Raw genomic sequence first — 12,302 nt, forward strand, 5'->3', positions numbered from 1 at the left:
GTTTGCTTTTTTTTTTTTTTGTAGATTTGGAGTTGCTGCCATTTGAATTGTGACTGCGGTATTCACGTGGGTTCTCTTTTCTCCAGGGTTGCTACACGGGCTCGATCCTCCCAAAATGTCCACCCCACCCCCACCCCCGTTATTTTAGTTAGGAGAGTGGCCTCCGAGTTGCCTCATTCCGCGGGTGGAAGCGCCGCTTGCTTGGCTCCCACTCCTGGAAGGAGAATCGCATGCTCGTTGTGCGGCTCTGGGGTCTGACCGAGGGAGCTTGGGGCAGCCTGACGGAGTCCAGTGACTTCCGCCCACGCACCGCGACGCACGCCGGCTTCCGGGCGGCCGGGCGGCGAGACGTGGGCGTCGATTGGGGAAGACGGTCGCTACTGGCGTGCGATGCTTTTTTTTTTTTCCCCTGAAACGACAGCTTCCCCACTCGAGCGCCGTGCCAAGTCCGCCACTCAGCCCTTCCCTGAATTGCTCACATCTGTTAGGCTTTTGGGAGTGTTGGCGCTGACCAGGGTCTTGCTGTTATCACTTGTGGGGTTTTTGTTTCCCCCACCGTGCTCCTTCCCCTCGCCGCCGCCCCTGCTGCCCCTCAGGCTTTGCCTCGGTTTACTAAAGGGATTGCCTTACCTCAGAGACAGACACGGAAACAAGGAAAGCATTTTCCAAGCCAGTCTTTGTGAAATTCTGGATTATAAAAGGTTGATGTTTGCGAACGCTGTACAGTACTCCTAGAGCAAGTTGTGAGAGATGTTGCATGCTGTAAGAATAGTTTTTTGGGTTTTTTTGTGTTTGCTTTTTTCATTTTCTCTCCTGGACCATTGTTGCTTAAAGCTTAGCAGATTGGACAGATTTGAGATGGAGAGTTCTTAGCCTGAGACACTTACACAGAGTTTGACACCACTTTGGCTTCCCCCAGTGGCTCAGGGGTGAAGAATCCGCCTGCAGTACAGGAGACTCGGGTTCGATCCCTGGGTGGGGGAGGTCCCCTGGAGAAGGAAATGGCAACCCACTCTAATATTCTTGCTGGAAAAATCCCATGGTCAGAGGAGCCTGTTGGGCTGTAGTCTATGGGGTCACAAAAGAATTTGACACGACTGAGCGAGTAAACAACGAACGGTGCATCAGTTAAAACTCCCTATTTGCGTAAGACTTTTTGAATAAAAGTACTCATAAATGCAGTTGTACTGGAGGTGATATCCACCTCTCAGGATTTATTTTTACTGTTTTTAGCTGTTAATTCTAAAATGAAAATGATCCATTTTTCCTAAGTTTTTAATATTATGTAATTTTTTAAAAACTATTTTAAAAAAGAATCTCTTGTATGACAGAGATTATTCCGTTGTGAGGAGGTTCAAAGACTAAAAAGTGAGAAGAGAACTTCCGGCTGTATTTATTCACATTAATAAATTACTAACTTTTCGGTGTTAATTACATCTCATAATTGCCTTTGAAATATAATAATATAGTAAAGCTTCTAATAGACATCGAAATAAAACTGTTGACTCATCCAGTATTTATTGAGTGCCAGCTGTATGCAAGGTGGCCTACTGTTTTCAGTTTCAACTGTCTTATTAAAATGATCAGGCAACTTCCCTGGTGTCCAGTGGTTAAGATTCTGTGCCTCCAATGCAGGGGGTGCAGGTTCCATCCCTGGTTGGGGAACTAAGATCCCCACATGCCTCGGAGGCATGACCAAAAAAAGAAAAATTTTTTTTAATAAATAAAAATAAAATGCTCAAAGTTGGGAATAAAAGAATAGCTTACATTAGTTACTAAGTAAAAACATACAAAAACACAAGTCCAGATTTATCTAGATTATGCTGTATATATTTGCAACTGTTCGCCTTAGTCACTTTGACAAATTAATACTCAAAGAAAATAATAATTTGGCAAAGTACATGGTAAAACTATGCTGCTGCTGCTGCTAAGTCTCTTCAATCATGTCCAAGTCTGTGCGACCCCATAGACGGCAGCCCACCAGGCTTCCCCGTCCCTGGGATTCTCCAGGCAAGAACACTGGAGTGGGTTGCCATTTCTTTCTCCAATGCATGAAAGTGAAAAGCTCAGTTGTGTCCGACTCTAGCGACCCCATGGACTGCAGCCTACCAGGTGCCTCCGTCCATGGGATTTTCCAGGCACAAGTACTGGAGTGGGGTGCCATGCTAGAGGAGGTCTTATGACCATAAGTCTACTAGGCTGTGCTGCCCCTAAACTCAGGACCACTTTCCCAGTTGATTATTTAATTTTTATAAGGCTTTTCTTGATTGTCTCCAGTACTAGAGATACTTTATCAATACTTTGTAGGCCGGCCTTGGTTTATCATGCACCTCCCTTCCACACATTTGTAAAGAGGACCCCTTTGATTTATATGAGATAGTTTAAAAGTATAGTTAGTCCATGGGTGTGAACTGCACAAGTCCATTTGTAGGTGGATTTTTTTCAATATGCACTTCAATATCGCAGAACCAAAAGTTGGTTGAATCCACGGATACAGACCAGCAAATACCAAGGAACACAGTGGGGGCTGACTGTGAAGTTATATGGAAGGGTTGGGCCCTAACTCTCCAGTTTAAGAGTCAGCTGTTAAGCTCAGCTTTCCAGTTTGGATTGCAGAAACACTGAAGTGTGTGCATGCTGTCTCATGACTCCTGATAGCAAATCAAGTGACTAATCTGGTAGGGGCTGGAGGAGAAAGAAGTGAATTTTAATAAGCAAGTCACTTCCTATTTGCCGAGTTTTCGAAGGCAGACTTGGATTATAAACAGCCGTGTAGATCATTTCATGGATGAGCTGGGTCTCTGAGCATGTGACGCTGACAGTGCTGTGTGGTAGGAAGTACGATGTGAGCCCTCAGGTCATCGCAAAATTTCTAGTAGCCCATGTTATACAAAAAGAAAAAACCAGATTAGCTGAATTTTAACAATAGATTCTTAGCCTAAAATATCAAAAATATTGTAGTTGTAACATGTAATCAGTATACAGATTATGGAGCTGCTGACATTCTTTCATATGGAGTCTTCGAAATTAGGTAGTGAGTTTGATCCTTCCAACATGTCTCAATAGGGACCAGGTAAATTTCAAGTGCTCCCCAACCACCATGCCTCCTCTTGGACCGTGGTGGTTTAGAGTTGGTTTTCCGAATGTAAAGCCTTTGCTTGGTTTATAAATGAGCCCTGAAATTACCATTGTTGAGAGGTGACCTGCCTTCCTGCTAAGTTGTTTCAGTCTTGTCCGACTGTTTACGACTCTGTGAACTGTAGCCCGCCAGGCTCCTCTGTCCACGGGATTCTCCAGGCAAGAATACTGGAGTGGATGGCCGTGCCCTCCTCCAGGGGATCTTTCTGATCTAGGGATCGAACCCGGGTCTCCTGCCTTGCAGGCAGATTCTTTATTGCTGGGAAAGTGACACTCATATTTAATAATCACTGAAACTGAAAAAACTTCTTCAGCACAGAATCATTGTCATCCTCTTTTACATGTTTCCATACTGGAACCAAACCAGAAGTATAAGGAAAATTAAAGAGTAGGATGCTCCCAGAACAATTTGCTGAGGATTTGAGAGGTGGAGGGAGCCTGAGTCCCTTAAAGAAACTTGGAGTTTGAGTGGTGTGGTGGAATTATGAGGTGAGATTAGAGAGAAGGCTGTCAAAGAACTTGGAGGTTGTGGTTTTTTAATGTGTTCTTTTTTTGGTAAAATCTCAGATTGAGCCATCTAAGGAGAAATCCATTTTAAATTCCAGGCAAGTGGAATGTGAGTCTTGGGGTAGTTTACCTTTGTGTTCACAGAGTGCTTTCAAGAGCAGTCCTTTGGGTGTTTTAATGGAGGAACTGGGAATTTTTTTCCTATCCAAAACTACTGAGCCGTGGAGGGCGGGGTGGAATTAATCCATGTTACAGTCAAGTAAAACACAAGCTAATTCAGTTTTTGTAGGAAGAAATGTAAAATGATCAAGGGACTAAAATGTTAAGATCAGGGAACATTACACTGGGAAATCATAGTATGTGTCAAGACATCTGAACACAAACTGTGGGAATAGAAGCTTAAAAAAATCAAATTCCGCTAAAGGGATGAGGCGGGAAGCAGTCCATTTGGTTTTTTTGTTTTTGGAAGGGTTTTTTTGGCCACTCCATGTGTCTTACTGGATCTTAGTTCCCCAACCAGGGATGGAACCCATGCCCCCTGCAGTGGAAACCCGGAGTCCTAATCACTGGACCCCAGGGAAGTCCCTCCATCATGGTTTCTAGTGAACTACTGAACCTGATGCCTCGTGGATATGAAAACAACGGCTGGGTCTGAGGTGTGGGGTTTTCAAGGGCGCAGGAGCCAGGGTGGGAGACTCCACGGTAATTAATGTGTTCATTTATAATTAAAGGGTATCTATTTGCATATAAGGGACTCCTGGGTTGCTCAGTGGTAGAGAATCCACCTGCCTTTGAGTCAGAAAGATCCCCTAGAGGAGGAAATGACAACCCACTCCAGTATTCTTGCCTGGAAAGTTTCATGGACAGAGGAGCCTAGTGGACTATAGTCCATGAGGTTGCAAAGAGTCAGACATAACTGAGCACACACACATTTGCACATAAACTGCTGATACGAGCAAATCCCGAAAGTGGTTGGCCGCAGACTCAGCATGACGTGTTACAGGAGGAAGGGCTGAGGGAACACCCTACACTGAGAGGAGAGGGCGAGCCCTGTGGGGTCCCCTCCACCTATCGCTGTCGTGCGGCAGAAGGCGTGGGATGCCATGCTCTGGCGTGATGTGGAGTGAGCGTGACGCCGCTGCTTGGCCTGGACCCCTGTGCTCACCTGCTAAAACTTGTGGGACTTTTCTCAAAATCACATCCTAAGAGGAATTAAGTGATCCATTAGCTTTACCTCTACTTTGGCCATATTTTTTTAAAGGTCTCAATGCCTTGGTGTCTATAAACACTTGTCTGCTGCTGATTGCTAGCAAATGCTCAAAGTAAAAGTCACTCAGTCATGTCCAACTCTTTGTGACCCCATGGGCTATATACAGCCCATGGAATTCTCCAGGCCAGAATACTGGAGTGGGTAGCCTGTCCCTTCTCCAGGGGGTCTTCCCAACCCAGGAATCAAACCAGGGTCTCCTGCATTGCTGGTGGATTCTTTACCAACTGAGCTATTGAGGGAAACCCAAAGAAAATAATAAATCCCAATAAATATATGAATACCCCAATGAAATCATGTCTAATGTAACAGGAGTATTGGGGTTGGGGCTCGTAATTGTGATCTCTTGGTGTTACATGTATAGTGTAATTAATTTCTACGAGTGGAATTATCCTTAGTTTGCTTGATGGAACTAAATACTCTGATATACCATGGTTTTCAATAAAGACAACTTGGCTTCTAGGCACTGTGCCACCTGGGATATTGGAGAGATGCTGCTCAGGACGGTGGGAGGCAGGTAGAAGGCAGGCATGAGCTCACTCGAAGTTAAAACTGAAATGGACTATCCGTTCTCGAAGTCACAGCCATGTGGCCCCCTGCCTGCAGCGTCTTGGGAGGGATTCCCACTCTGCCATCACTGCCAGGGAGATCACAGGCACGACCTCCTGGAAGCACTCCAGCTGTTCCTACATTATGGCTCTATGATTTGTCAGTTCTTTGCCCCTCCTGATAGGTAATCAGGTGCCCCAGATTCTGGTGCTTGGAGAAGATGCTCCAGTGAGCCAGGCCTGGTACCCAGGATGCAACTATGAGCAAGCTTCCCCCCGAGGTTGATGCTCCTCAGCCTGTGGCATCAGAATCACCTGGATGGCTGGTTAACAGGCTTCTGGTGAGGCTCCACCCTCGAGTCTCTGAGTCCAAGGGTCTGGTTGGGCTGGGGGGTCCTGAGCATCTGCCTTTCTTAGAAAATCCAAGGGCAGGCCCACACGCTGTGAGTGGCACTAGTTAGTTTAATGGTCTCCACTGGGCGTGATCCCCTCCCACCCAGGACATCTGGCAAAGCCTGATGTTTTGGGTCATCACAGCTGAGAGCTAGGAGGGCTGCTGGCTTCTCGGGGGGCGGGGCGGTAGAAACAAGGGAGGCACCGAGCATCCTACAGTGCTGAGAACTGGCCCACGTGTCAGCATTTGTAGTGAAGTATGAGAAGAACACACTGGCAGATTGTGCTGAGGGCCGTCTAGGGGGCTACCGCTGGGCCTGACTTAATGTAGGGGGTCAGTTAGGGGCACCGCGGTGCATGGGACAGATCCTGCTACTGGGCAGTCAGGCGTGCACACAGTAGGACCATTTGCTGTTGTTGCAACTGTGAATAAAACAAGTGAACCAGAAGGGAGGCTGCCCAGGAGTGTAGGCTACACAGCCTAAGTGACCTTTGACGGCCACAGGATTCTTCTGGGGCGTTCTAGCCTAAGAAAAGGGAACATGCAAAGCCCAGTGAGAGTAGATTGGCCTGTGTGCTTGGAATTTAGACCCAGGGAACCTGGAGAGGCTGTGTCACCCCGTAAGGAAGGCCTTAAGTGCTGTTTTCAGCATTGGGACCCCTTCATCCTGTCAACGGCAGGAAGCAGCAGATGAGAAAGACTTAAAACAAGAGTGCTGGTTGATTCGGGACAGTGGAGTCCAAATCAGTGAGGCTTTACTGCTTTATCAGTCAGTTGGGCTGGTGAAAAGCCTTCGGGTGCCTCGACTGTACAGCCAAATAAAACTTTTTTGTATTCTGTCAGTTCTGCCTGTTTGTACATTAATCCCGGAAATCCGACAGAGATTCCCAAGAAAAGCTGAAAAGATCAGACAGCGTCAGCCTGTATGTCCTTTGGCTTGACTTCCAGATCTCCAGCCCCCGAGGCCTATGTGTGAGTGAGGACGTTTTCCCAGCCGACTGGGCCCTCAGACAGCACAGGGGTCAGTCCTGCTCACAGTTTGTTGAGAGTGCAGAGGGCTTGGCTGGGTGCAGCCCCTCAGCATCCTGAGAGGAGTTTCCAGCCACACGTGGAAAGCTCCAGGTTAGCAGCATCCAGACCCCGCAGCCGATCCCGGACAGGGAGCCCAGGACTTTGGTCTGGGGCTCTGCTGATGACGCCCAGATAGCCACTTCATTCAGGATGCATCTCTCTGTTTCCCTGTCTCTCTCACATACGTACCTTAATTGTTGGTTTTCTGCTCAAGCAGTTTAATGAGAACTACGGTATATCTTGTCACCGCATAGTGAGCTTGGAACATTTTGGTGACATCGTGACAGATCAGTCACCCCCTTGCATCAAAGCCCCATTGGAGACCCTCTCCCTTGAACCTGGGGTGGTTTTGCTGATTTATGTGCAACAAACAGTGACTGCTTTCTGTGGTCCCAGCAGTCTACCAAGGTTTTTTGTTTGGTTTTTTGATGTTTAGTTTTTAGTATGGTTTTAATTCATGCACATAGTTTTTAAAAATGTACATTGTATGAAAGGTTTTGCAGTGAAAAGTAAGACTTCTTCCCTCTCCTATCCAAATTTTTCTTCTTAAAGTTGTTTAGAGGGAATTCGCTGGCATTCCAGTGGTTAGGACACAGGCGCTTTGGCTGCCAGGGCCTGGGTTTGATCCCTGGTCAGGGAACTAAGATTAAGCTGCATGGTACAGAAAAAAAAACAGTTTAGAAACTACTGGAGTTGGTTTCCTAAGTGTTCTCCAGGGATATGTTTTGCATGTACAAGCAACTTTTATATGTAACTTTCAACACAAATGGGCAGGTATTTCTCGTATACCTTTTTTCTCACTCGAGTAGGGAAGATACAGTTATTGTTGCACCCATTTTATTGATGAGGACGCTGAGGCTGCAGAAGTAACTTGCTCCAGGTCATGTGGTGAACGGTGGTGCTGAATTTAGGCCAGGAGTTCTGGTTAGGCAGAGCTGACCCAAGACCCAGAGGCACCTCCTCCAAGCAGGTTCACTTTGCCCCACCTCACACTTAGGTCTTTATAAAATGTTTGTTCACCATCGACCTCGGTGAGGAGCTGAGGGCCTCACAGAGAACAGAGAGGAGTATCGCACGTGCCCTCTCCTCTCCTCCTGGGAGCAGGTCAGCTCTGGTCCCGGAATTGCATCCTCCACACCCTCTGCTGGTAGAGAGCAGACCCTCCTTCCTCAAAAGGTGTTCAGTTCAGTCGCTCGGTCGTGTCTGACTCTTTGCGACCCCATGAATCACATACGCCAGGCCTCCCTGTCCATCATCAAAAGGTGTCCAGGGACCATCTGGACATCGATCATTCCTGGAGCCCAGCCTCACCCAGAGCAGGTGGCTTACTGCCACAGTCACATTTCTGCTGAGGTTTCGGTTTCCTGTTGATACTTGAGTATCCGTGCAGGTGCACTCAGTGGTCCGGCATCCTTCAGAACTCGTCCACGCTGGTAGCAGAGCAGGTGTTCTTAAGGCATCTGGGGTTCAGAGAGCCCAGACTCCACCTGGAAGTGGTAGACGCTCTCAGAGCAGTGCTGGATCCCGACCCCGGGAGTTGTAGAGGTTCTCAGAGCAGAGGGGGGTAGCCAGATGCAGCGCCTCCTCCACCAGTGGGAGTCCTCGGCACAAGCTGGCAGAACAGCCTGTTAGGTGACCGGTGGGCTGGGAAGAAGGACCTCGCCCCTGGGAACTCTGCCTTGAGATGTCTTTGTACCAGGGCTGCATTGCAATGCCTCCTGAAGGCTCTGGGCTCCTGCTGGGGGACCCTTGAGAAGGGGATGTGTATGCCACGAAGAGAGTGAAAGTGTTAGTGACTCAGTCGTATCTGAGTTACAAAAAAAGTCCAAAACGTCCAGCTCTTTCCGAACCCATAGCCTGCCAGACTCCTCTGTCCATGGAATTCTCCAGGCTAGAGTACTGAAGTGTTGCCATGCCGTCCTCCAGGGGATCTTCCCAACCCAGGGGTCAAACCTGGGTCTCCTGCATTGCAGGCAGATTCTTAACCAGCTGCTACTACTGCTGCTGCTAAGTCACTTCAGTCGTTTCCGACTCTGTGTGACCCCATAGACAGCAGCCCACCAGGCTCCCCTGTCCCTGGGATTCTCCAGGCAAGAACACTGGAGTGGGTTGCCATTTCCTTCTCCAATGCATGAAAGTGAAAAGTGAAAGTGAAGTCGCTCAGTCATGTCCTACTCTTAGGGACCCCATGGACTGCAGCCCACTAGGCTCCTCCATCCATGGGATTTTCCAGGCAAGAGTACTGGAGTGGGGTGCCATTGCCTTCTCCGTAACCAGCTGAGCTACCACCATCTAACCAGAAATGTGGATCTAACACACTGGCCCACAGAGAAATGCCATCCGAATACCAAACTGTGTTTTTAAATGGTGACTATCAAAGGTGCACGCTGAGAATTTGAGTTCCAGGAGCTCCCAAGACTAAGCTGAGTCGTGTGACTCTGTGTTTGTCATTTCTCCTGGTCGGCAGCTAACAAGGAGGGGACCCACTCCACGTTCTGGGTGTTGCTGAGCATCCTCCTGGGAGCAGTGGCCATGCTGTGCAAAGAGCAAGGAATCACCGTGCTGGTAAGACCCCAGGCACCTTCAGTGGGGTAGCCCTGCTCCCTACACCCGTTTCCCTCCCGTGAAGACACTGTGCACTGCCCTGCCGGCGGGACCCCTCTGCTGTACCCCTATTGCCCGTCTTCAACTTAGCCCCCTCTGGACCGATTACAGGTGCCACCATGCTCCCGGTGATTCAGGTGGGAACTGAGTGTCTCAGTTGATTCATTAGAGCTGGTGGGCACGGAGAAGGGACACGTCTGAAGAGCAGGTGACTGGCCCCTGTGGAGAGGTCCTGGAGGAAAGAAAGAGCGTTGTGGCCCTTCTGGGGTGCTCTCATGTTGCAGCAGTCCTAAGTACAGCCATGTTGTGACCCTACTGCTGTCTCTGGTCCTGATTAACAAGCATTGGTGTGTGTTATGTTACATTTGCCTTCGTCCGGAAATGTCAGGGGGAACAGGAGGGGGCTCTGAAGGGTCCAGATGTGCGCCCCCTACGTCTGATCTGAGAAGAAGCCCCTGGAAGGGAGAAGCATGGAAATGCACTCTTTGTCTGTTCTAGCTAATTTCCTGCCTTACATTATCAGTGGGAAACTGAGACATTAGGGATATGGGGCATGCCCATGTAGGAAGCCATGGGAAAGGATCTTCCTTTCCCAGGTCCAAGCTCTTTGGGGCTGGACACCAGTTGAGGCAAAGATAAATGGTTTTATTGGATTCAATCTGTACAATTAAGGTCAGCTAGCTAGGAAACAGTATAGAAAGAATTGCTGTGCAAAGATACTAGAACTTCATGAGTTACTTTTTTAAAAGATTGCTCTAGACCAGTGTTTCTGAACCTTGGCATTATTGGCATTTGAGGCTGAATCATTCTTTCTTTGGGGCGTGTCCTGTGCATCATAGGATATTTTAGCAACATCCCTGGTCTCTACCCACTAGATGCCAGAAGGACACCTCCTCCCTCAGTTGTGACAACCTCAAATGTCTCCAGACGTTGCCAAGCACACCCCCCTGGTAGGGGGTGAAAATCATTCTGTGAGAACTGCCGTCCTGGAATCTTGCTTGTCTCAAAGTGTGGCTTGAGGACCAGTGGCATTGACACCATCTGGGAGCTTATTAGAGATTTAGGATCTCATACCTCCCCCTGCCACAGGCCTGCTGTGGCACCTGCATTTCACAAGGCCCCCAAGCGACTCCCACCTCCGTTAAGAAAAGCACTGAAAAATTAGGTTGAATTTTCATGAATAAAGATAGGGTGATGTTGAGCAGGTTTCCAAAAATCTGACTAGAATGTGGCCATTTTGATGACGCGTTTAAATGGGAAGGGAGAGAGCCCAAGACTCGTGTTGGGCTCAGTCCTCATGACAGCCTGACCGCATCAGCACTGGGTGACTGTCCTATAGCTGCTCACAGGCAGAAAAACGCGTGGCATAAGAAGACAGCGCAGCTCAACAGGGAGCTTCCTGCCTTCTAGAAAATGGTTCACACCCGGGCAGAAATGGTCCTCTGACCCAGGACAACCATGCATCACACGGGTGAATAAAACGAGGATTCTGGGAAGTGATTAACCCAGCGCTGGCCTGTGTACTGGATAATTAATGGCTCCCAGCATGTATGGGGGTTGCTGAGGAGAGATGTCACCCTTGTGCTGAGAACCACAAATTACCACTGGCTTCTGACGACTTATGATTGATCCTCTTTGCCATGAAGCTCTGTGTTCGAAGGCCCCATGTCATAGAAGGGCAGCTTGAACCATCCATACAGTGTATATTCTGACCGCTCTGCCTGGTTCCAACAGGGAGTTCAGCTACATGGCGTTGTCTACAGCAGCCACATTTATGGAAAGTCCACTGCAGGGTAAAGGGTAGAGTCCAGGCCAGATGAGCCCTCAGCTTGTAACCACAGGTGTCAGAGCTTTAAGAGCAGCCATACCTACTAGAAAGGAGCTGCGGTGGTGCTGCTGGAAGCTGTTAGCATCAGTGCAGCTACAGTATCACACTTCCTAGGGCCAGGGGTTTTGCATACTTGGAGTTATTGGTCATTCCCCTAAAAGTCATGGGTAGAGTTGGTCTTGATTGGAGTTACTGGCCTTTTCCCTAAAGGTCATGGGTAGAGGTGGTCATAATTGGAGTTATTGGTCATCCCCCTAAAAGTCATGGGTACGGTTGGTCTTGATTGGAGTTACTGGCCTTCTCCCTAAAGGTCATGGATAGAGGTGGTCATAATTGGAGTTATTGGTCATCCCCCTAAAAGTCATGGGTAGAGTTGGTCTTGATTGGAGTTACTGGCCTTCTCCCTAAAGGTCATGGATAGAGGTGGTCATAATTGGAGTTATTGGTCATCCCCCTAAAAGTCATGGGTAGAGTTGGTCTTGATTGGAGTTACTGGCCTTCTCCCTAAAGGTCATGGATAGAGGTGGTCATAATTGGAGTTATTGGTCATCCCCCTAAAAGTCATGGGTAGAGTTGGTCTTGATTGGAGTTACTGGCCTTCTCCCTAAAGGTCATGGATAGAGGTGGTCATAATTGGAGTTATTGGTCATCCCCCTAAAAGTCATGGGTAGAGTTGGTCTTGATTGGAGTTACTGGCCTTCTCCCTAAAGGTCATGGATAGAGGTGGTCATAATTGGAGTTATTGGTCATCCCCCTAAAAGTCATGGGCAGAGGTGGCCCCATCCTCCACACAGTGGGGCTCTGCCATCCTCAGGGTGGTTTCCAGTACTACTCCAGACACCTCCATCATCTCCTCCACAGCCAACTGGATGGGAAACCAAGGGTGGGGTGTGCTCTGGTCTGTGCCCAAACCTCCAAGAGGTGCCTAATTACTTCTGCCCACAT

General features: G+C 48.4%; 1 protein-coding gene across 1 annotated transcript in view; it reads left to right on the forward strand.

The window, feature by feature from the left end:
• Window positions 1-12,302, forward strand: part of TMTC4 (transmembrane and tetratricopeptide repeat containing 4) — a 50,679-nt gene that overhangs the window by 15,056 nt on the left and 23,321 nt on the right. The window contains exon 5 of the mRNA XM_010831484.1: window positions 9,393-9,490. Coding sequence (XP_010829786.1) covers window positions 9,393-9,490 — 98 coding nt within the window. The remainder of the gene's footprint in view (window positions 1-9,392; window positions 9,491-12,302) is intronic.

Source organism: Bison bison, unplaced genomic scaffold (genome assembly GCF_000754665.1).
Source record: "Bison bison bison isolate TAMUID 2011002044 unplaced genomic scaffold, Bison_UMD1.0 scf7180017864527, whole genome shotgun sequence".
Taxonomy (NCBI): domain Eukaryota; kingdom Metazoa; phylum Chordata; class Mammalia; order Artiodactyla; family Bovidae; genus Bison; species Bison bison.